This window comes from Lithobates pipiens, unplaced genomic scaffold, assembly GCF_037356315.1.
Source record: "Lithobates pipiens isolate NorthernLeopardFrog02 unplaced genomic scaffold, aLitPip1_a1.2 Scaffold_100, whole genome shotgun sequence".
Taxonomy (NCBI): domain Eukaryota; kingdom Metazoa; phylum Chordata; class Amphibia; order Anura; family Ranidae; genus Lithobates; species Lithobates pipiens.
This window is the reverse complement of record NW_027507687.1, coordinates 90,839-116,866: the sequence shown is the minus strand read 5'-3', so window position 1 is coordinate 116,866 and position 26,028 is coordinate 90,839. Positions and strand designations below refer to the sequence as shown.

General features: G+C 46.6%; 1 protein-coding gene across 1 annotated transcript in view; it reads right to left on the bottom strand.

Moving 5' to 3' along the window:
• LOC143957993 (transient receptor potential cation channel subfamily M member 5-like) overlaps positions 1–26,028 on the bottom strand; it is a 235,194-nt gene that overhangs the window by 148,213 nt on the left and 60,953 nt on the right. Inside the window, exons 3-5 of the mRNA XM_077467438.1 lie at positions 12,979–13,147; positions 9,320–9,501; positions 789–921 (exon numbers count right to left, since the gene is read on the bottom strand). Of these exons, the coding sequence (XP_077323564.1) occupies positions 789–921; positions 9,320–9,501; positions 12,979–13,147 (484 nt within the window). The remainder of the gene's footprint in view (positions 1–788; positions 922–9,319; positions 9,502–12,978; positions 13,148–26,028) is intronic.

The window sequence follows — 26,028 nt, the reverse complement described above, 5'->3', positions numbered from 1 at the left end:
TGCTGTTTTTCCCACCCCTCGTTTGGCACTGCTTGGGGACATCCCATTTTGTTACAGAGAGGAGCTGTGTCGGTCGGTGAATATAAGAGAAAATAGGATTTTTGTACTCACCGTAAAATCCTTTTCTCTGTAATTCCCAGACCGACACAGCACCCACCCCTCCTTTTGCTCTTTATGTTATACTGCTTGTTGACGTACTGAGTTCTGTTAGAGCAGGCTGTGGGTTTGTAGCCTAGGGACCGCCCCCTGGGTGGAACTAAATGTTCTGAAGTGTTGTATTACAACTTGTCTAGTTATCTCCAGTGATAGGGCTGACAACCATTTTGTTACAGAGAGGAGCTGTGTCGGTCAGTGAATTACAAAGAAAAGGATTTTACGGTGAGTACAAAAATCCTATTTTTTCACCTCTCTTTATGAAGAGTCCTTATATGCAGACTTATATTTGTACCTCACTTGCATTTTATTTCATTTTCTGTGATCACTCATGTTATATATGAGCGCAACCTATTTATATGCAATCAAATACCACCAAAAGAAAGCTATTTGTATGAAAAAAAGGACAAAAAAATAATTTTGATACAGATTTTCCTGACTGAGTAATTGTAATTTAAAGTGTGAGTGCTGAAAGCTCAAAATTGGTCTGGCAGGAGGGGGGTTTAAGTGCCCAGCAAGTGGTTAAATCTCCATCTACATTTCTTAACAATGATTTCCTCTCATTTATTACAAAACAGCACATATTTTGGTGCTGCAAAAATGGAATTTGCTGAGCTGCAATTTTAATTCCTTACTTTTGTGAGGTTCGTCTGAGGCGCTCTGTGTCACTGTCTCTCTTGTGTTTGGCGATATTCACCAGGTAGTTCTCCTTCTGAACAGCCTCCCATGTTAGCATCCTGCTATCTAGAGGCTCCTTCAATTCCAACACTACAAAACAAAATGTAACTTATTGGCACGTGTACAATGCTAGGGTTTAAAGTAAAAAGAAACCTCAGTCAGTCTCAATCTGTTCACTCTTTCTGAATTCACCAAAAACACAGAAATCAGCATCTTGTTTAGAAATATATTTTTTAAATGATCACTCTTGTGGTGTTGATGTAGTATTGCGACTGTTAGACTAGGATCACACAAGCCAAAAGCCACTGTCAGGTGTTCAGGAGGCAATCCCATCACCTCCTGAATGCCTGTTTTTCTTCTTTTTTTTTTTTTTTGCCAAGCAGCATTTTATAATGTGGCTAACGCACTGCAACCGCTAGTGTAAGATGAAATAACAGCACTCCACTGCAGGACTGTAAAAATTGCTTTACTGAAGACCCTAAAGATAATCTAAAGCTATGAGGAAAGATTAGCTGAACTGCATTTATTCTCTTTTGAGAAGGAGATTATGGGGGATATGGTCAACATGTATAAATACATAAGTGGTCCATATAGTGAACTTGGTGTAGAGTTATTCACTTTATAGGATATGTTCACCTTTGTAAAAAAAAATAAAAAAATAAATGCATATCTTTTTGCAGCTAAAAAATGCGCATTCAATTTTTTTTTTTAGATGCCTGCAAAGCATTGCACCTGCGGCAGGCAGTTACATACTGATAGAAGCAATGAAATACTAGAGTGATCAACCACGCCCTAGTAGTTAATTGTGAGCTACAAGCCGACAGCGGTGGTAGTAGGTACCTGTAGTTCTCCCATTTTCAACTCAAATGGCCTTGCCAGGTGGAGGAAGCCCTGCACAGCCTCTTTTTGTAAAACTGTAACAGCAGGTGCAGGAAGAAGATCCCTAGCCCCAGGAGATTGGGGGGGGTTGCTCATTTAGTAACATGTTACATCCTGGATATGGGTGTAACATGTTATGAAAGGTAAACTTAGCCTTTTAAGTGTTAGTTAAGTCCACTTTGTGATTTTTACCTACAGGTAAGCTTATAATAAAGCTTACCTGTAGGTAAAATGAATATCTCCTAAACATGCACTGTTTAGAAGATATTCGTTTTTTTGGTAGCCGGTCAATGTCACCACATGCCGCTTCTTCAGAGCGCTGCGCGGGAGTAACATCACCGCAACTTGGACATTCAAGCTGCTGGAGCCCGCACACCCAGAAAGACAAGTAGGTGAGAATGGAAGCCCTGTCAGAAGTGACAGCGCATCGCTGGAGGACTTTTTTCTAAGTTAAGTATTTCATAAGGTGCCTTTTTTTCCAATGCTGCTGCTTACTATCACTTTAAAGCACTATATTTTAAACCACATCCTGACCATTCCCCAAGCAAAGTAGGGCTAGGGTTGCCACCCCTCCGGGATTCACCGGTACAGTACGGGTTTTGAATCCTGTGTCTGGGGATCAGTCCGCCTGAGCCCCGGACACAGTGCTGAGGAGTCTCCTATTATTCTCTGTATTGGGGTTCCCCGTGCAGGTGTCTCCCTGCCTGCAATGCCCGGCGCTGTGTAACTTAAGTTGTGACACATTGCATGGAGTAGGCACTGCCGTCTCTCCCCCCTCACAGCCGTCCTGCAGACACACAGCCTCGGCTCTTCCCCTCTGCAAGCTGATCATGTGACCTATCCAGAAAGAGAGAGGAACAGACACAGAGAGCCTGCCGAGCAAGCTAAGGGGACACAGACTGCTGGGGTAGTGCAGAGCTGAGGGTCTTTACTTTCCTGCAGTTCAGTCCACAAGCTCTCCAGTGTGGAACTGTCATGCTGGTATTTCCAGGGTCCACCGTCCACTGACACCGCACTCTGCCCCACTGACTGACACTACCCCTTTAAGTCCACCCCCCTCTCCACTGTTAACACAATTTGGCCACAGCCACTGTTCACTGCAGCGCGCTATGCGCGCCTCCTTACTACTCTCCTTGGGTAAGTGAAAGGTGTCCCAAGTCTCCTACAATCCTATAGCATGTACTACAAAACAAGTTGCAGTGCGCCGCTAAAGTGTTCAGGTTTGGCTTGGCGAAAAGGTGATAACCCTAAGTAGGGCTAGCCTGTCTAATCCAAACCAACTCCAATAAACTTGTATGGTCAGCAAGCTTCAAAAAATTTATTAAAAAAGCAATTACTGTTTTTGCCCTAGCCTTAGCTGCAAATATGCAGAGGATTCCTGTTCCACTTCAGTTTTTTTTTTTACAATGTGACTGCTAGTCTGGGGAGAAGATCCCCAGCCCGCTATCACAATGGGGAATCGGGTGCGGGGGCTGCTGCAGCAGTAACATATTATACCCTGAATATGGGTGTAACCTGTTACAAAAGGTGAACTTATCCTTTAAGGTCATCACAGAGGACAAGAGGGCACTCTTTACATCTGGAGGAAAAGAGATTTATCCTTCAAACATGGAAAGGCGTTTTCCCAGTAAAAGCTGTGAAAATGTGGAATAAACTCCTTAACCGCATGCCGACCATCCGTCACAGTTGTACTGCGGCAGCATTGTTCGGCTGCGCAAATCGCCGTTGTTACGTTGGTAACAAACGGCCACTAGGGGGCACAGGCACGCCCCCGCTCGCTCCCCGAGCTGATGTCATAAATCTATCCCCTATTTTGTAGACGCTATAACCTTTCCCCCAAACCAATCAATAAACGCTTATTATGTAGAAGAATACATATCGGCCTAAACTGAGGAAAACATTTTTTTTATATATTTTTGGGGGATGTTATAGCAAAAAGTAAAAAATAATGCGTTTTTTTCAAAATTGATGCTCTTTTTTTTGTTTATAGCCCAAAAAATAAAAAACGCAGAGGTGATCAAATACCACCAAAAGAAAGCTCTATTTGTGGGAAAAAAAGGACATCAATATTGTTAGGGAGCCATGATGCACGACCGCACAATTGTCAGTTAAAGTGACGCATTGCCAAATCGCAAAAAGTGGTCTGGTCTTTGGCCAGCCAAATGGTCCGGGGCTTAAGTGGTTAAAGATGTAGTACTGGCTAGCTCAGTAGATTGTTTAAAAAAGGCCTGGATTATTTTCTAAATGCACAAAATCTAACTGGATACTAATATTTTTAGGTAATGTTGATCCAGGGAATATCCGAGCCTCATGGGGGGATCAGGAAGGAATGTTTTCCCCCCCAAGGGAGTAAATTGGATCATGCTTTTTTGGGGATTTTTGCCTTCCTCTGTACCAACTGTGAGTTTAGGATTGTGTATATAGAGGTTATTGATTGTGTGGGGTTTTGTTTTTCACTGTGGGTTCAACTGGATGTACTTGTGTCTTTATTTAACCAGATGAACTAAGTAAGACAGGGTAAAACATCCATATCATGCAACATTACTAATGTGTTTCAGCCGCAAGAGGCCTAAATCATAGCATTGCTTAAAGCGCAGGTCTGCCCATTTCTGCAGAAATGAAAAGCCATCAGCTACACATACTGCAGCTGCTGAATTTTAATAATAGGACACTTACCTGTGAGACCAGCGATGTTAGCACCGCAGCTGTTTCCATCAGCTGTCAGGTGCTGCCGCCACCATTGCAGGTAAGCAAACCTAGCAGGCAACCCTACTGCGCATGCGTGAGGCTCCGCTCCGCTGAGCTGCTGGCATAATTCACCACAGCCTAAAGACAGGTATCCGCTCCAAACCACCTATCACCACCCCCCCCCCCCCCCCCCCCCCCGAAAGGTGTCAAATGTGGCACCGAAGGGGGGAGGAGACAAATAAGCAGAAGTTCCACTTTTGGGTGGAACTCCGCTTTAAGGTCGCTTGCGGCTGAAACACATTAGCAATGTTGCGGCTGAAACACATTAGCAATGTTGTACTATATGGATGTATTACTCTGCCTTACACAGTTAGTCTGGTTGAAAAAGTGATTTGTAGAGTGCCAGCTTTCATTTTAAACTCAATATATACAGCTTACAGGAGCTTGAGCCAAAGCACCAACCCTCCTCACAGCTTAAGTTGATTTTGTTCACTGTGTAGTGCACCCCCTTGAGGGCCGGAGATGAACTGGATTACCCCATTCTTACACAGCCAGGCACACTGAATTTTAACAGGCACTCCAGAGACAGAACAGTTAGTAAATGTTTTTGAGGTTTATTGAGAGTTAATAACTTGGATGGGAAATTATGGGATGCCTATTTGACTTCAGCAACAACACTTTAGCAACATCTTCAGGGACATCTTCCTATACATATTCTATATAAAGCCTCCTTGACTTTTCTCCTGCACTTTACTTGCTTGCAGAATCCAGATGAATCATTGTAATGGATCTGACAGGCACAGTCAGGTTTAGCAATGGTCTTTTGCAGGCAGGAACTCAAAGCCCCTTGTTGTGTAGCAGTACACAGTGATCAGCTTGCACTCTCCCTCCTGTGGCTACTGATTTTAGCACCACCATCCAGGGTTGCCAACTGCCAGTAAATTTACTGACAGTTTGTAAAAAGCAGTGATTTTTTTTTTATAACTGCCAGTAAATATCAGGGGCTGATAATTTCATGCTGTGTTGACTTTTTAAGTGTAAATCAAGCAAATGACCTTGGTATAGGTATTGTCAGTGTTTCCATATATGTTTATACTGTTCAAATATTCACCGTTTTAGTTTTCAATAGGAGTTCTGTAATTTCACAGATTGCCAGTAAAAAATGTGCTCCGCCAGTAAATTTTCCATGTTTTGTCAGTAAAAAAATACTGTGGGAAGATGGCAACCCTGCCATCATCTCACCTGGCTGGATCTGCCCCTTTAACTAGCCCTCCAGGCTAACTTTCCTCCACCGTCCTCTAGACTGACTCACATCAGCCCACCTGGCTGACTCTGCAGAAGATCTCCCAGGGAAGGGATGAAGACTTGGCACAGTGCTGTCATGGAGAACTGTCTATGTATGGCAGTCTCCCCCCTTTTAAGTTCCCAGTAGTGCTGCTCTATTTGCACTGTCCCCCACTTGCTCCCATGCTTCCAGGAAGGGCTTTTTCTTTGTGTTATGGCAGGATCCTTCCAGCATCCGAGCCCTGGTCCAAGGTCACCCCCCCCCCCCCAGACTAGGGTGCCCCAGAGGGTCGCTGACAGTCTCCACAGCACTATATCTCCATCTTCCAACTGACTGCCCCTGTTGGCATGGCTCATGCCTATTTGTGAGGTGAACCCTGCCCCCTTTATGGGGGATTGGCTGAGGCCCTCAAATATTTCAGGCAGTTCCTCCTAACCTCCCCTCCATAGCTCTACAAGTTTTTACAACACTCTCTAGATCAAGGGGAGGCACCAGAGGAGCTGTCAGAATGAGGCCGCGTACACACGGGCGGACTGTTCGCCCAACCTTGTCCGCTGAACAGTGTTTGGGCGGACAGTCCGCTCGTGTGTGGGCTTTCAGCGGACAGTTTCAGCGGACAGTTGGACGGACAAAGTCTTTCGGAAATTCCGAAAAACTGTCCGCTGAAACTGTGTTTGAGCGAACAGTCCGCCCGTGTGTGGGCCTGTCCGCTGTACTTTCGAAATGAGCGGACTGTTCCCGCTCGGAAAGTCCGCCCATTTCGAGCGCGTGTACAGGCAGGCGGGGCCCGCGAAGGAGACGTCGCGGGCTCCGCCGCCTGGAATGGGCTTAAAGGGGAACCCCAACGCCGAAAAAAATCGGCGTGGGGGTTCCCCCCAAGTCCACACCAGACCCTTGTCCGAGCACGCTACCCGGCCGGCCAGGAAAGGGGGGCGAGCGAGCGCGCCCCCCCTCCTGAGCCGTACCAGGCCGCGTGCCCTCAACATGGGGGGTGCCTTGGGGAAGGGGGGGCCGCGTGGCCCCCCCCCACCCCAAAGCACCTTGTCCCCATGTTGATGAGGACAAGGGCCTCTTCCCGACAACCCTGGCCGTTGGTTGTCGGGGTCTGCGGGCGGGGGGCTTATCGGAATCCGGGAGCCCCCTTTAAGAAGGGGGCCCCCGGATACCGGCCCCCCACCCTATGTGAATGAGTATGGGGTACAATGTACCCCTACCCATTCACCTGTGAAATAAAGTACAAATAAAAACACAACACAGGGGGAAAAAATATTTTATTGCACAGCCGGGGGTCTTCCGTCTTCGGGGGTCTTCTCGCCGGACTCCACCGCTATGTGTGTGTAGCTCTTTTGCCAGCGGAGGAGTCCGGCTTTCTTCCTCCCCGCCGCCGGCCTCTTCTCCCGACTTCGGGGGTCTTGTCCCCCTCTTCGGTTCTTCTGCCGGGCCACCGCGCCTGGTCCGGTGGCCCGGTCTTCTGTCGCCGTCTTCCGTTCTTCTGTCGCCGCCTTCGGTTCTTCTGCCGGGCCACCGCGCCTTCTTTTAGCTCTTTTACAGGCGGTGGCCCGGTCTTCTGTCGCCGTCGCCGCCTTCCGTTCTTGTTCTTCTTCTTGTTCTTCTTGTTCTTCTCCTGGAGATGTTGACTCGACGAGCTCTCCGGCCGGAATGCCGGGGACGCGCTGTGCGGTCACTTATATAGTGACAATGGGGCGGGGTCACATGGTATATGTCACATGGGTTGGTCACATGGGTTGATGTCACATGGGGACTATGACATCGTAAGGGGGCGGGGTCACCATGTGACATCAACCCATGTGACATATACCATGTGACCCCGCCCCATTGTCACTATATAAGTCACAGCGCAGGGCGGCTCTGGCATTCCGGCCGGAGGGAGCGACGTGTCAACATCGCCTGGAGAAGAACAAGAAGAACAAGAAGAAGAACACGAACGGAAGGCGGCGACGGCGACAGAAGACCGGGCCACCGCCTGTAAAAGAGCTACAAGAAGGCGCGGTGGCCCGGCAGAAGAACCGAAGGCGGCGACAGAAGAACGGAAGACGGCGACAGAAGACCGGGCCACCGGACCAGGCGCGGTGGCCCGGCAGAAGAACCGAAGAGGGGGACAAGACCCCCGAAGTCGGGAGAAGAGGCCGGCGGCGGGGAGGAAGAAAGCCGGACTCCTCCGCTGGCAAAAGAGCTACACACACATAGCGGAGGAGTCCGGCGAGAAGACCCCCGAAGACGGAAGACCCCCGGCTGTGCAATAAAATATTTTTTCCCCCTGTGTTGTGTTTTTATTTGTACTTTATTTCACAGGTGAATGGGTAGGGGTACATTGTACCCCATACTCATTCACATAGGGTGGGGGGCCAGTATCCGGGGGCCCCCTTCTTAAAGGGGGCTCCCGGATTCCGATAAGCCCCCCGCCCGCAGACCCCGACAACCAACGGCCAGGGTTGTCGGGAAGAGGCCCCTCATCAACATGGGGACAAGGTGCTTTGGGGTGGGGGGGGCCACGCGGCCCCCCCCTTCCCCAAGGCACCCCCCCATGTTGAGGGCACGCGGCCTGGTAAGGCTCAGGAGGGGGGGCGCGCTCGCTCGCCCCCCTTTCCTGGCCGGCCGGGTAGCGTGCTCGGACAAGGGTCTGGTGTGGACTTGGGGGGGAACCCCCACGCCGATTTTTTTCGGCGTTGGGGTTCCCCTTTAAGCCCATTCCAGGCGGCGGAGCCCGCGACGTCTCCTTCGCGGGCCCCGCCTACCTGTACACGCGCTCGAAATGGGCGGACTTGCCTCCGCCTTACGTGGGCGAGTCCGTTCATTTCAAAAGTTGAGCGAACTGTTTGCCCAACCTTGTTCGTCAAACAGTCCGCTCGTGTGTGGGCAAGTCCGCTCATGCAAATTTTGAGCGGACTGTTTGACAAACTGTTTGCCGAACAAGGTTGGGCGAACAGTCCGCGCGTGTGTACGCGGCCTGAGTCATCCAGCCCTGACTGAATCCGGACCCAGATTCACAGCTCAGGCTTAGCCCTAAACCAAACAAAAATGTTCCTACACTAACAAAGCTACACTACAAGACCAATCTTACATCTAGCACACACTAGAGGGTGCTACAACTGCAACCCCAAACCATGTATATGGCTCATGCTCACAGTGCGGCCCCATTGACTTGAATTGCTGCTTTTTACAGGAAGTGCTAACTGTTAACTCTGCATAGCACAATAAATTTGCGGTGTCAAACTTCATGCAAAATGTAAGCAGTCTCTTCCAGCTGTATTTTACACTTTAGGTAAGTGGGGGTGGTAAAAACAAGGCCAAATTGCTAAAAAAGAAAAAAATACACATATTCTAATCATACTGTTTCCTCCTTGACACCCTATTCACAATGGCTACCTATGTAGTACAGAGACCACGGCTATAGGCTCCAATAGTATGCAGCCACCTGTGGCGTGCTGTGGCCTGGCAGGATTTTTAAATTTCCTTTCCCCCATCCTATGTGTTTATGGGGTGGGGGGAATCTTTCACTGAGAAACCCTTTTTTTATTATACTAATTGTCACATTTTTCTGTGTGTTCATGGTCTGTACAAAGCCCCCAAAAATATAATAAACTGCCCAGCCTCTATCTGCAAGTCATTACTTACTGAAATGTCTGATTTTCTGTGACTCCACCTTGCGGATCTTGCGCTTGATAAAGGTGTGAATGTGGCTGATGATGATGAAGGGGGGAGCCAGTGCTGGGCGGTTGTGGTACTCCACAATTAGGTTGTATCGCTGGAACTTCCAGTAGATATCACTGTTTCCTTGCACTTTGGAGAAGGTGTAGCTGTGAGACGAAAGGCACAGGTGATAAATGGCACAGTATGGCCAAAATCAGGATTATCGATTCTTCATCTTACGTTCTTCCTTGTGTAAAACACATAATAACAGTACATCTATTCCATACAAAAATCAAAGTGTGAAACTGTGACTTATAAGCTGGGTGCACACTGTTCGAAAATCAGCTGATTCCGCAGTCTGTTTGACATGGTATGGTGATCTGTTAGTTTTTTCTTTCGCTTAACCTGCTGGGTTGAACGAAAAAAGAAAAGCTTCCAGTTTGTACCCAGCTTTATACAATTACAACATGGTGTTTGGAAGACTAAGAAACCCTCTGGTGTGGGTCAGTTACTATGTGATGAAAGGAAATAGTAGGCACACAATCCAATCTGGCTGTCCCTATGAACATATATTATATAGTCCAAAAAAGTCTGTCAATAGTTCATAATACTCGTGGCAGCTGTCCCCAAAGCAGAAGCAGTCTCTGTAATAAATCAAAAAAGTGAGAAAGAGAAGCTCCAGAGAAAATTATCTCTGTCATTTTCTCTGGCACACATACTGGATTGATAAAGGAGCGTGGACGCTCCAAAACACGTAGCCAATTATATCCGATGCTGTGACGTCACCTCTACCAGTGTGCATTCCAATGTGGTTCCTGGAAGCTCTAGGCACCATCTTTCCACCATCCTTCAGTATATACTGTACAAAGTCAGCCAGAGCACAGAGACATCACACACAGAACAGTGGTCTTCATTATGAGCTTGCTGACTTACTAATTTTGCGTATTTAATAAAACAGCCATTATGCTACACTAAGGCTCAGTTCACATAATTACATAGTCAGGTTGAAAAAAAAAAGACACAAGTCCATCCAGTTCAACCACAAAAAAATAAAAAAAAATAATAATATCATACAATCACATATACCCAATTCTATACCACAGTTGATCCAGAGGAAGGCGAAAAACCCCAGCAGAGCATGATCCAATTTGCTAAAGCACGAAAAAATTCCTTCCTGATCCCCTGAGAGGCAATCGCTTTTCCCCCGATGAACTTTACCTATAAATGTTAGTACCCAGTTATATTATGTACATTTAGAAAATAATCCAGGCCTTTCTTAAAGCAATCTACTGAGCTGGCCAGAACCACCTCTGCAGGGAGTCTATTCCACATTTTCACAGCTCTTACTGTGAAGAAACCTTTCCATATTTGGAGATGTAATCTCTTTTCTTCTAGACGTAAAGAGTGCCCCCTTATCCTCTATGTTGACTGTAAAGTGAATAACTCAACACCAAGTTCACTATATGGACCCCTTATATATTTGTACATGTTGATCATATCCCCCCTTAATCTCCTCCTTATCAAGAGTGAATAAATTCAGTTCCTCTAATATTTCCTCATAGCTGAGCTCCTCCATGCCTCTTATCAGTTTGGTTGCCCTTCTCTGCACTTTCTCCAGTTCCCCAATATCCTTTTTGAGAACTGGTGCCCAAAACTGAACTGCATATTCCAGATGAGGTCTTACTAATGATTTGAACAGGGGCAAAATTATATCTCTCTCCAGTCCATACCTCTCTTAATACAAGAAAGGACTGTGCTCGCTTTGGAAACCGCAGCTTGTCATTGCATGCTATTATTGAGCTTATGATCTACCAAAACCCCCAGATCCTTGTCCACTATGGATCCCCCCAGTTGTACTCCCCTAGTAAGTATGATGCATGCATATTCTTAGCCCCCAAGTGCATAACTTTACATTTCTCAACATTAAATCTCATCTGCCACATAGCCGCCAAATTAAACAGAGCATTGAGATCGGCTTGTAAATTGGAGACATCCTGTAAGGACTTTATTCCACTGCATAGCTTGGTGTCATCTGCAGAGATGGAAATTTTACTTTTGATCCCAGACCCAATATCATTTATAAAGACATTAAAAAGTAAGAGTCCCAGCACTGAACCTTGGGGTACACCACTGAAAACCTTAGACCATTCAGAATAAGAATCATTAACCACTACGCTCTGAATTCTTCTTTTAGCCAGTTTTCTATCCATTTACAAACTGATATTTCCAAACCTGTAGACTTTACTTTAAACATGAGTTGTGTGTGCAGAACTGTATCGAACATTTTTGCAAAAACCAAGTATACCACATCCACCGCCACCCCTCTGTCCAAGGTTTTACTTACCTCCTCATAAAAAGAAATCTGGTTTGTCTGACAACTTCTGTCTTTCATGAATCCATGCTGTCTGTTGCTTAAAATATTTTTTTCCTGCAAGAACTCGTCTATGTGGTCTTTTATTAATCTCTCCAGTATCTTCCCAACTATAGAAGTTAAACTAACAGGTCTATAGTTACTTGGTAAAGACTTTGTTCCCTTTTTAAATATAGGCACAACATTGGCCCTGCGCCAATCCAGTGGTACTAGTCCTGTTATTAATGAGTCCCTAAAAATTAGATACAATGGCTTTGAAATTACAGAGCTCGATCCGTGGGTGGATGCCATCAGGTCCAGGTGCTTTATCCACCTTTATTCCGTCCAAATATTTCTGGACCATATCACTTTTGAGCCATTGTGGATTTGGGGCTGTGTCACTACCACCCCCATTATGTACATGAGCTCCCCCGTGCTCCTTTGTATACACAAAGCTGAAGAAATATATGCAAATTAGATGCATTTTGAACCACATTAGATTTTTAGGAGGACATGTCAAATCAAACTGGCTTTCTATGGAGCTGGTTCATATATATGCGGTGCAGCAGCAGGGCAAATTTGCTGCAAATTAAAAAAAAGTCATGTGTGTTTTCTGAGAACTGCGGTGCAATTCAGATGCAAATTCCAGGCTCATTGTCTTCTATGGGAATGCATCTGAAACCAACATCTCCGTTTTTAAATACAAATTCGATCCAAAAAAATAAAAAAAAACTGATTCCCCCCAATCCATTTTAGGGCCTCTCTGATCTGGTACAAATTTTAAGGAGATTCTCATGCCAAAATGTAAAAAAAGAAACAGGTCTTGGATTTTAAGGGGAACCACCACACCAAAATGAAAAAAAAAAAGAAATGGCACGAGGCCCCCCAAAATCCATAACATACCAGTGCTTTGAGGCAGGGGAAGCTCTGTTAAGGATGTGGCAGATGGCTTCCCACTCCTCAACAACCAGCTAATGTTAAAGATGACAGTGGCTGATAGTTCCAAAATTTGCATCTGAACCGCATCTAAATCACAGCTGAACAGCTGCTTTGGAAAACTAATTAGAAATTTACACCAGACCTGTGTAAACCTAGCCTTAGTAGGTGCTTCCCTTTCTCCCTTGTGAGCCAGTTACTAGCTGAAGAACACCACACGAGAACAGCTGAGGAAATTGAAGCACAACTACCACCAGCCACAAAACATAATCCATCAATGAAGATCCAGCAGTACTTTGGGCAGAGGTCACCTTTAAGAACATAATGAAATAACATGACCCCCATATACATTAGTTACCTGAACATGGCAATCAGCAGATTCAGCAAGAGGATGTTGGCAACAAGCAAGAAAACAACCAGAAGCAAAATCACAAGCCAGTTGGCAAAAGTGTTGGGACATGGGGGTAACTCTTCATTCATGATAGCCACAGGGTCATCTGTGCAGTTTTCAATTGCCAACTTTCCAGCTGCAATAAAAAAAAAAAAATATATATATATATATATATATATTATACCATTTACCTGTACATTATACCACAGTTGTTTAGTTTAATAACATAATCATGTACCATGTATCATTAAACACTATTTCTGGTGACAATCCGGGATTCCCTCACTTTGAAGGGGCTTCCTCTCACTTCCTGTTTTGGGACAGGAAGTGAAAGAAATCTCCGCAATGGGACATATATGTCAAAAAATTAACAGGAGTAAAGACCCTTATATTTTTCAATATGAAGGTCTAGGAATTATCCCTGACGAAGAGCAGGTCTTGAAACCCGTTGAGCATATGTGCACAATACTTTCTATACAAGTTATTTTTGACATGCCAGCATGATTGGTGCTTATATATACAGTTATCTTCTTGTTGTAAAACGATGGGTGATGTGACAATTTTGGGTGTTAGTGGATTTTATCATTGTTTTAATAAAGTTTTGTTATGGTTCTTATAAAATATGAGGAAAAAAAAAATAATATATATATAATGTTGTTCTTTGGAGATTTTAAAATCCCTGTCACCCATCATAACTCTGCTTTATGAAAATTTGAGATGGTACCGATTTAGTCTCAAAACAAAACTCACTCTAATTGTTTGACATTTTGCCACTCAACCATAGTATAGTTACAGTGCCTTGCAAAAGTATTCACCCCTTGGCATTTTTCATGTTTTGTTGCCTCACAACCTGGAATTAACATGAATTGTTTGAGGATTTGCATAATTTAATGTACAGAACATTCCCACAACTTTGAAGATTTTATTTTTTTATTTTTTTATTGTGAAGCAAACAAATAGGACAAAATAACAGAAAAAGTCAATGTGCATAGCTATTCACCCCCCTAAACTCAATACTAGGGATGCACCGAATGTTTTTTTTGGTGCCGAAACCGATACCGAAAATGAAAAATACACTAGGCTGAAAACCGAAACCGATACCGAAACAGCACCGATACCAAAAATGACTGTTTTTAAAAAATATTTTTATATAGGAGAAGGTCAGAGACTGGGGACATGGTACAGGAGGTGGTCAGAGACTGGGGACATGGTACAGGAGGTGGTCAGAGACTGGCGACATGGTACAGGAGGTGGTCAGAGACTGGCAACATGGTACAGGAGGTGGTCAGAGACTGGCGACATTGTACAGGAGGTGGTCAGAGACTGGCGACATGGTACGGGAGGTGGTCAGAGACTGGCGACATGGTACAGGAGGTGGTCAGAGACTGAGGACATGGTACAGGAGGTGGTCAGAGACTGGGAACATGGTACAGGAGGTGATCAGAGACTGACGGCATGGTACAGGAGGTGGTCAGAGACTGGCGGCGTGGTACAGGAGGTGGTCAGAGACTGGCGGCGTGGTACAGGAAGTGGTCAGAGACTGGCGGCGTGGTACAGGAGGTGGTCAGAGACTGGCGGCGTGGTACAGGAGGTGGTCAGAGACTGGCGGCGTGGTACAGGAGGTGGCCAGAGACTGGCGGCGTGGTACAGGAGGTGGCCAGAGACTGGCGGCGTGGTACAGGAGGTGGTCAGAGACTGCATGCATGGTACAGGAGGTGGTCAGAGACTGCATGCATGGTACAGGAGGTGGTCAGAGACTGCATGCATGGTTCAGGAGGTGGTCAGAGACTGCATGCATGGTTCAGGAGGTGGTCAGAGACTGCATGCATGGTTCAGGAGGTGGTCAGAGACTGCATACATGGTTCAGGAGGTGGTCAGAGACTGCTGGCATGGTTCAGGAGGTGGTCGGAGACTGCTGGCATGGTTCAGGAGGTGGTCAGAGACTGGTGACATGGTACAGGAGGTGGTCAGAGACTGCATGCATGGTACAGGAGGTGGTCAGAGACTGGGGACATGGTACAGGAGATGGTCAGAGACAGAGGACGTGGTACAGGAGATGGTCAGAGACAGAGGACGTGGTACAAGAGGCGTCCCCCATTGCAGGCCAGTGTCCCCTATTGCAGCCAGTGTGCCTGTGCCCCATTGCAGCCAGTGTGTCTCATTGCAGCCAGTGTGTCCCAGTGTGTCCCATTTTGCAGCCAGTGTGTCCCATTTTGCAGCCAGTGTGTCCCATTTTGCAGCCAGTGTGCCTGCGTGCCATTTTGCAGCCAGCCTGTGCAGGGAAGAGAGCCGCCTCCGCTGCCTGTTTGATCGCAGCGCCGGGAACATCACAGCTTTCATTTCAATAGCTGTGTGTTCCCGGCCCCGCGCCGTCACACACAGCCCGGACAAGGGGGAGGGGCTGTGTGTGACGGCGCGCGGCCGGGAACACACAGCTATTGAAATGAAAGCTTTGATGTTCCCGGCGCTGTGATCAAACAGGCGGCGGAGGCGGCTCTCCTGCATTATACACCCCCCATGATGGGCGTCGCCAAGGGCGGGGGGCGGGGCCCCGCCCCCACCCAGGCCACGCCCTATTTTTGGCTCCATTGTCGGCCGTTTTTCTCTTTCGGAAAATTGCCGAAAAGGACATTTTCGGACGATATTTTTCGGCGGCCGAAATTTCGGTGCATCCCTACTCAATACTTTGTAGAGCCACCTTTTGCGGCCATCACAGCTCCAAGTCGCTTTGGATAAGTCTCTACGAGCTTGCCACATCTTACCACTGGGATTTTTGCCCATTTCTCCTTGCAAAACTGTTCCAGCTCTTTCAAGTTGGATGGTTTGCGCTTGTGAACAGCAATCTTTAAGTCTGACCACAAATTTTCTATTGTATTGAGGTGTGGGCTTTGACTAGGCCATTCCAACACATTTACCTTTCCCCTTAAACCACTCAAGTGTTGTTTTAGCAGTGTGTTTGGGGTCATTGTCCTACTGGAAGGTGAACCTCCATCCTAGCCTCAAATCACACAGAGTGGTACAGGTTTTACTCAAGAATATCCCATCTTTCCCTCAACTTTGACCAGTTTCCCAGTCCCGACTGCTGAAAAACATTCCCACAGCATGACGCTGCCACCACCATGTTGTGCACATGCCAATTATCAGTTTTTTATTTCTGAAAAATTGTTTTAGATATATATTTTTCTAATTTTGCTTCACTAACTTAGACAGAGAAGTTAGACTGAGAAAATTGAAAAGAATTTTTTTTTGTTGTGCCACATCCAATAGTGAAAAAAGCTAAGAAAAATGGTGGACTTTTGGAGGCATGTACACCAATAAGTATAACAAAAAAACAAAACGTATTAAATAAAATCATATCATGAAAGAATTGGACAACATAATACATATAGTACAAATGGTTGATCATCCATAAGTAATCTAGTTAGCCATAACATTTATTTCCCTAGGCTTTTAACAATGTATTCTATGCAGCCACAGATTTTTTAAGGCCCCAAAAAGAAGGTTTGCCTGGTGTGCACGAGAAAGGCACTGAGGCGGAATGCTAGCGCCCAAACTTAAGAAGAAAAAAAGAGTAGTAAAATATAATGAAAGTAATAATGATGAAGTAAAAAAGTACAGAAAATGTTAGGATAATAATTTATACTGATGATTAAAAATGTATATAGTATATTGAGAAAAAGGGGAGCGGCGGAATGGGGCCCCGCCCACTCCACCCACGACACAACAAGCTTCACCAGCGCACTGCGCGTGTGCGCTGGGTTAGAAAGATGGAGACTGGCAGTGCGCTGGTGAAGCTTGTTGTGTCGGTGGGTGGAGTGGTGGGGCCCGTTCCAACGCTCGTGTCTCTGACATGCGCAGTTGGGATGCCTTTTTTCTCCTCCTTCTCCATCAGCTGTTGCACATCGCTTGCAGTGGCTGATTGGAGGGGGAGGTCTATTTAAATCTTCAGTGACAGGTCCGCCAGCACTTCACAGCCGGGTCTGTGGAACACTGAACGGACGTTCAGTAAAGCTTCTCTCCAACTGCTCCAAGGTATGGACTACTGGTGCCCAAGACTGGATTGCATAATTAAGGTGTGGCCTGACCAGAGTATTGTAAAGTGGGAGAATTATTGTTTTATCTCTGGAGTTAATCCTCTTTTTAATGCATGCCAATATTCTGTTTGCTTTGCTTGCAGCAGCTTGGCATTGCGTGCCACTGCTGAGCCTATCATGCACTAGAACCCCCAGGTCCCTTGGGGTAGCCACGCTCACACCCATTGTGCATTTGCGATCGCAATACATACTCACATTGATGAGTTTTTTTAATTTTGTTTATTTTTGCTAGCACTTTCGTTCGTTTTTTAAACAGCATTTGTACTTTTTTTCTTATGACTTGGTGGAGTCGTTTTAAGCTCTTGAGTATTCGGCTTAAAATTTTTTTTGTTGAAATCATATCACACAATTTGGCGCATTTCTGTTTTTTTATGGTGACACGTCATTTGGAGACGTGCTGAGAGCATCCGTGCGGATCCGAAAATCACGGGACATCCGAACGATCGGGATAATCTCCGGCATCTGGTTATCGGGACTTCTATGTGATTGTCAGGTCACCTTGAGGCGAGGTGACAGGTGCACACTGTAGGATCAGGAGTGCACCGCAAGGTTGTGGACCCTACGGCTGACTGCTGCAGACGGGGGACAGATCCCACTGGGGTTAGAGCGCAAGATTCCCTGGGGCGCGGAGTCTAAGAGCCAGCAGGTGTTCACCAGCACCTCTGGTGGTGAGGATGGACTTGGCTGCAACTGGCTCCAGGTCTCAACCCCCAGGGTCCCCCAGCTCACACCCACAGTAGGCAACAGGAGGATAGGGATGGTGAGGGACAAAGCCAAGGTTGGGGCCACAAGCAGACAAGAATAGTCGGGACACGCCAAAAGGTCAGGATCACAGGCAAACAGGGATAGTCAAAACACGCCAAAGTCGGTAACGGAAAACAGTAGAAGAGCACACGGCAGGAAACAGGAAGCTAACACACAAAGGAATACACAATGGTTGATCAGCACTGATGGCCTGCAGTGCACAGGTTAATATAGGGCTCCCTGATAGGCCTGGGGTGAAGCCATGCTTAGAGGAGAGGTTATAAAAACCACCAGGTGGAAGTGGCTGTCCTCGTAGTCTGAACACATGAGGGGAGGTAAGCAAACACAGGAAGATCACTGCATAACCATGACAGTACCCTCCCTCTTACGAGGCCTCCCCCTCCCCCGCCTGGGTCCAGGCTTAAAGGGAAACTCCAGATGGAACCTCCTTAACAGACAGGGAGCAAAGACCTCAGATGCAGTGATCCAAGACCTCTCCTCAGGACACAACCCTTTCCAAAGTACGAGGTACTGAAGAATGCCTTTACAGAGCCGGAAATCCAAAACTTGACTAACCTCGTATTTTAGATTATCCTCAGAGACCGAAACAGAGGTAGGGAGAGGACGAGAGGACTTGAGGACTAAAGGCTTTTTAGGAATGGGTAAGGGCATCAGAAGATCAGGAGTCTGAGCAGGGTCCCCCACACCCTTAAAGATGAGCTGGGAATCCATAACAGGACCACCAGACTGGGCAGAGGTCAGTGGATCCCTGAGGTCAGGTTGGTTAGAAAGTGACATATCACAAGAGTCAAGTTGGATAGCTGAAACACAAACAGAATGCAGAGAACCCTAAGAAAAAGATTGAAAAGCCCTCCTGGCTGAATGAAGTATTCTATCCAAAGGATGGATTGAGCCTCTTAAACGGGTTTGAACGGACATAGTAGCAGTAGGGTGAGGCCAGGTCACAGAAGGTCCTGAACAAGAAGCAGGAAGCTCATTGGGCATGGGCTGGACTGACATAACTGGTGCAGAGGTCGACTGAATAGTATTGTCAGGTGTAGCGACCATCTCAATCGAATCACAGGGCATAGCAACTGTGGAACTTGCAGACGAGTTAGCCTGGCTGTGCGTCCAAGCGAGATTAGGGACAGACAAAGGTAAATGGTTATGCGAACTGGAGTGAATGATCGACTCAGGTTCATAGGTGGGCCCCTCATCCAGAGTACCACATGACCTAGAGAGTGCATTAGTCTGACTATTGCAGGACGCATCCCAGAGATTGCTATATACAGCGGGAAGAGCAAAAGATACTGGGATGGTGTTAACAGGAAATTTCTCCTTTGGAATACCCTTGAGTAGGCAGGAAGAGGAACAGGAGGAACCCCAAGCCAGGATCTGACCGGCAGACCAGTCAACGTGTGGAGAATGGAGCCGTAACCAAGGAAGACCTAATATGATAGGAGATGAAGCCTTAGGTAAGACAAGGAAGGATATCCACTCCTGGTGGAGTGTCCCTACTGACATCTTAACAGGAAGAGTCTGGAAGCGGATAGGGCCCCCTGGGAGAACAGTGCCATCAATCGACAAGACCACCAATGGCGTTGTAAGGGGCAAAAGGTGCGATTCTTGGGTCTCAAGTCTGCGAACTAAGCTCCGCAATGGATCATCTGCAGGGAAAGGCACGTCAGCCGGGTCCATGGCTGATCAAACTGTCAGGTCACCTTGAGGCGAGGTGACAGGTGCACACCGTAGGATCAGGAGTGCACCGCAAGGGTGTGGACCCTACGGCTGACTGCTGCAGACGGGGGACAGATCTCACTGGGGTTAGAGTGTAAGATTCCCTGGGGTGTGGAGTCTAAGAGCCAGCAGGTGTTCACCAGCACCTCTGGTGGTGAGGATGGACTTGGCTGCAACTGGCTCCAGGTCGCGACCCCCAGGGTCCCCCAGCTCCCACCCACAGTAGGCAACAGGTGGATAGGGATGGTGAGGGACAAAGCCAAGGTCGAGGCCACAAGCAGACAAGAATATTCGGGGACACGCCAAAAGGTCAGGATCACAGGCAAACAGGGATAGTCAAAACACACCAAAGTCGGTAACGGAAACCAGTAGAAGAGCACACGGCAGGAAACAGGAAGCTAACACACAAAGGAATACACAATGGTTGATCAGCACTGATGGCCTGCAGTGCACAGGTTAATATAGGGCTCCCTGATAGGCCTGGGGTGGAGCCATGCTTAGAGGAGAGGTTATAAAAACCACCAGGTGGAAGTGGCTGGCCTCTTAGTCTGAACACATGAGGGGAGGTAAGCAAACACAGGAAGATCACTGCATAACCATGACAGTGATCTGTGATCGAATTTGCGCAGTTTGACCTCCCCTAACAGGGGGGTCACTGGGAATCTGGTAAGCCTCCATCTATTAGTGGTGTTTAGAGGTGACGGGTCCACGTGGTCAAGTACAATTTCATTGAATAAACAAGTTTCAGTTATTTCTACAGTTACTTTATATATACACTGGACATTACTTATATTTTTGTATTAATTTACATATGGACATTTGAACTCACAATTCGTTTTTTATATTAATTTATTGGACACTTGAGTTAAAAAAAAATAAAAAATCCATAATATTTTTTCACAGCATTTGTTTCACAGTTTTTTCTGATATCATTTTTTTGCACATTTTTTTAGGTCACATTCACATTTAGTGGCCAAGCGCTGCACTTTTTTTCTTTTATTTTCTTTGTGCCCAGTATCCTGGTTATGGTGTTCAGCTGCTGATTTTTTATTGTTTTCTTACAAAGCGCACATTTTTTCTAGTTTTTATAAATTAAATAGGATTGGTCCCAGGGCAGAACCTTGCTTCCATACTTCCCATTGATCACTACCCTCTGAACACGTCCCTGTAGCCAATTTTCCATCCATGTACTCACCCCATGGTCCATGCCGACAGACCTTAGTTTGTACAGTAAACGTTTATGGGGATCTGCATCAAATGCCTTTGCAAAATCAAAATACACCACATCTACGAGCCTTCCTAGATGGCAGCTCACTACCTCATAGAAGAAAGCCTTGACCCTAATAAGAATCAGAAACATACCCCACAAGGGTAACTCAGGCACCCTAATTCAATCATTATAGAAAGTGTCAATGTAGTATATGATTACCAAGAACATGGTGGGAGGTGTGAATGTTTGTAAAACCACTCTGTAGATTATAAACCACACTGTTTATAATCCAATCATTATAAAATCTGAATATCCAAACAAAAGAACTCGCTGCTCCAGGTGAGACAGAAAGCCTAATGATATCACAGGTATCTGTCTCAGCTCGCCTCCGCATATGATCAACACTGAAGAAATGGCTGAACTTCAAGATCCATCAAAATTCTTATTTAATAAAGAACATCCCAAGTGTTAGACAGTTCAAATGGTTTACCATTTGAACTGTCTATAACACTTGGGATGTTCTATATTAAATAAGAATTTTGATGGATCTTGGAGTGCAGCCATTTCTTCAGTGTTGATTATAAAATCTGAGACATGAGTTAACCACTAGCATTGCATTGCTGAATGGAGTGAACTGCCAGAATGTCATGGTAGAGACTGTAAAATGTGGGTGACTGGTGATGTAAAGGTCCTCATTGCTGTTTAGGGATGTTGTTCCAGTTTAACGTAGATGCCTTATTTCACACCTCCTTCTTAATTACAATTTATGTCAAGGCAAAAAAAACATATGCTACATATCTACATGACCATAGCCCCATGTTTTAATCCTTTAAAAGAGCACACATTTTGATATGCCAGAAATGCATTCAGGTCTTAAAGTGGCTGTAAGCCCATATACCCAGTGAAGTGACTGGCCTCAGGTGATACACAGATGAAACAAATCCTCCTACGTTGTACCTGTCTATCTGCAGTTTTCACTTCTCCACATTACATCCTTTCAAAGTGCTGAATTATAGTTGGCTAGCTCTCCACCCCTTTTTTATGTTAGCTCAAAATTATACTCTGCAGAGCTCAGTAAGGAGCGCTCAGAGCTGATTGGAGGGAAGGGAAGGGACACTCCCCCCCCCCCGTTTACACAGCACACAGGAACAGAGCTGAGACTGTAAATTAGCTGGAGGTCCCTCCCCTTTCAGCATTTTTTTCTTGGTGTCAGGAAAACTTATCAGAAGTGACTCATTTATAGCAGAACGGTGAAGCAGTAGACAAAAGTGACACTTAGTGCTCCTAATTGAGACAAGTACGCACTGTAGAGGAATATGCTTTGTTCATATTTGATGGCCGACACCATATGCCTTTTTTGTTGACTGAGAATTGTCAACCATGCCCTATGTCTCTTGCAAAACTTCTCAACATCAAACTCTCCAATCCAGACAACATAAAGGATAATTATTCTGCAGTCTTTGATAAGAACTAGGAAGGGTCTTTAACCCCCTCCCACCTGGCCTATTGTAAGATGATGGCCAAGAGGTAGCCCTGTTATCCTAGGACATCATATGATGTCCTCCCTGGATCGTGCCCTGCATGTACCCAACATGCCACGCTCCAGCACAATCTGTCACCTGTTGTGTCCAGCTGACACTGCAGATGACAGATCACTGTACCGGCCTGCTGCCAGTACCATGTAATCGCTGCGGCTAATCACAGCAGATCACATGACAGTTGTACACAATGAAAGGCTTTGATTCATGCCTTTCATTGTGTACTTTTGTGATGAGCTCCGATTGGTCACAGATAGGGATGAGGCGAACGCCCTCTGGTTCGGTTCGCACCAGAACTTACGAACGGACCCCAAATTCATACGAACTTTAGAACCCCATTGAAGTCTATGGGACTCGAACATTCGAAATTAAAAGTGCTAATTTTAACAGCTAATATGCAAGATGCTGTCCTAAAAAGGGTTTGGGGACCTGGCTCCTGCCCCAGGGGACATGGGTCAATGCCTAAAATGTTTTTAAAAATGGCCGTTTTGGCGGGAGCACTGATTTTAATGACGATTAAAGTGAAAAAAAAGTGAAATATTCCTTTAAATATCGTGCCTGGGGGGTGTCTGCAGTATGCCTGTGAAGTGCCACGTGTTTCCCCTGTTTAGAACAGTCCCTGCACAAAATGACATTTAACGGAAATAACGTCATTTAAAACTGCTTGCGGGTTTTAATGTTATATCTGGTTCCTGCAATATGGTTGAAAATCATTGAGAAAAATGGCATGGGTAGCCCTCCCTGCCCATTGCCAGCCCCTTTTGGGTCTTGTACGCATATTAAGGGGAGCCCCGTACCCATATTAAAAAAAAGGAAATATGTGTGGCCCCAAGGCCCTATATACTCAGAACAGCAGTATACAGGCAAACAAGACAGGGACTGTGTAGGTTTGTTGTGTTAAGTTGAATCTGTTTGTAATTTTCAACTGGTACGTTTTTAAAGTGTAGCTCCAGTCAAAAAAACTATTTTTAAGCTTTTTGGAAAACATAGGGAAGGGTTATCATCCCTGTATAATTTGTTTTGCCGTCCGTCTTTTTTCATCTCACTTGCTGTTGTCTCCTTCCGTTTGCAAGTAGGAGATGTTTGTAAGTTGGATGTTTGAAAGTAGGGGCCTGCCCTATATGCTCTGCAGAAATGGCGGAACAAGGTGTTGGTTTTGCCACAACATTGTAAGCCCTCAAAGTGACTCTTGGTGGGCGCTGGAGCGCCCTGCTGTGAACGATTATATCGAGAATTGTAATTATATGCCATTGTTGAACAGTGGTAGAAAAATTGACCTTTGGTGGTTGTGGTGCTGGTGCCACAACACTATAAGTCCTTACAGTTACTCTGGGTGGGCACAGGAACGGGCCCTCCTGTGAAATATTATATCAAGAATTGTAATTACATGTCCCTGTTAAACAGGGGCAGAAAAATTGGGCCTTAGGCACTGGTGCTGGTGCCACGACACTGCAACCTCTCCCATATACTCTAGTTTTAGTGCAGGAATTAGCCCTGCTGCAAAGCATTGCATCAAAAATTTGTAATTAAACGCCCCTGTTAAGCAGGGGCAGAAAAATTGGGCTGATGGCATCACCCAGAACCAGAAATGTTCTTCCAACATATCAGGGGAGGAGAAAGAGGACAGACAATCAACATAACAGGACAGTCACTCAGCATCAGCACAGGCAGTCTTGAAGGGATGTGATATTTCAAAAAAAAATATTCGGTTACATCAGCTTCAGGTGCTTGGTAGCTGTGGGTGATCCAAGACTGATTCATCCTGATGAAGGTCAGTCGATCAACTGATTCGGTGGACAGGCGCACCCTGTGATCGGTAACAAAGCCACCAGCAGCACTGAAGGTGCGTTCCGAAAGAACGCTGGATGCAGGACAGGCCAGTAGGTCAATTGCATACTGTGCAAGCTCTGGCCAGTGATCCATCCTCAAGACCCAGTAATCCAGAGGATTTTCGGTGGGAAAGGTGTCCAAGTCTGACCTTGTCCATAGGTATTCCTGCACCATGTAAATCAGACGCTGGCGATGGTTGCTGGAACCGATCATACTTTGGGGCTGCGGACTAAAAAATTGTCTGAACGCATCGGTCAGAGGGCCACCTTCACCACTCCCTCTTTGACTGACCGAAGCCTCAGCAACGCGTTGTCCAGGACCCAGAGTTTGTTACCTCCCAGTCTCTGGGAACGCGTTGCACAGACCTTTCTGCAAGGCCTCCCGGAGATGTCTCATCCTCTGCTCCCTCTGCGATGGCAAGATAAGGTCGGCAACCTTACCCTTGTACCGTGGATCAAGGAGAGTGGCCAGCCAGTAATAGTCCCTCTCCTTGATCCGAAGAATACGAGGATCCTTCCGCAGGCTTTACAGGATCAGGGAGGCCATGCAGCGTAGGTTAGCTGAGGCATTCAGTCCGGAGTCCACTGGGTCACTAAGGATCCGCAGCTTCCTCCTCCCAGCCACGTACAAGTCCACGGGTTTCTTGGGACTGTAAATCATCCCTACAAGACTGCTGATGCTGAGTGCCAGCCTCCACCTCCATGCTGACACAATCATCCTCCTCCTCCTCCTCCTCCTCCTCATCCTCTTCCTGTGTGATGGGTGGCACAGCAGGAACACTGTCTGGATAAAGGGGGCCTTGAGAGGCAAAGAAGTCCTCCTCTTCCTGCCTCTGTTCTGCCTCAAGTGCCCTGTCCATTATTCCACGCAGTATATGCTCCAAGAGGTGGACAAGAGGTACAGTGTCACTGATGCATGCACTGTCACTGCCCACCATCCTTGTGACCTCCTCAAACGGTGACAGGACAGTGCATGCATCCCTGATCATGCCCCACTGGCGTGGTGAGAAAAAACCGAGCTCCCCTGACCCTGTCCTGGTGCCGTAGTCGCACAGGTACTCATTGATGGCCCTCTGCTGCGTCATGGCATCGTTTTGCCTGCGTACTTGCGTAGCCCCTGGAACGCCTACGGAGCACCGCTGGTTCTGAGGACAGAGCACTGGAAGAGGCCATGGAGGAAGAAGAAGAGGAGGGGGTGGAGGAGAGAGGTGTGTCACAACCAATAGTAGCATTTTGGAGGCCTGGTGGCAGAACAACCTCCAACACTACTGCACCTTGTCCTGCATCCTTCCCAGCTGCCAGAAGAGTGACCCAATGGGCCGTGAAAGACAGGTAACGTCCCTGTCCATGCCTGCTGGACCATGAGTCAGCGGTAATATGCACCTTACCGCTGACCGTCCTGTCCAGCGAGGCAAGGACATTGCCTTCCACATGCCGGTAGAGAGCCGGAATCGCCTTCCGTGAGAAAAAGTGGCGTTTGGGGACCTGCCACTGAGGAACCGCACATTGTACAAACTCACGGAAGGGGGCCGAGTCTACCAACTGAAAAGGCAGCAGTTGAAGTGCTAGCAATTTAGCCAAGCTAGCATTCAACCGCTGGGCATGTGGATGGCTGGGAGTGAACTTCTTTCGCCGGTCCAGCAGCTGGGGCAGGGACATTTGCCTGCTATAATCGGACGTGGGTGTACTGCTAGCAGAGTGTCCGGAAGCACTTGGCTGTGACACACCTAATTCTACACCTTCATTCCTCTCAGAGCAGGTTTCAGAGAGGACTGAAGGTCTAGTGGGGTTGGAGATGCCAGCTGATGAGGAGCAAGGAGAGGTCCGCTTTGTTCTTTGGTGTGGGTCTTTGAGGTACGCTTGCC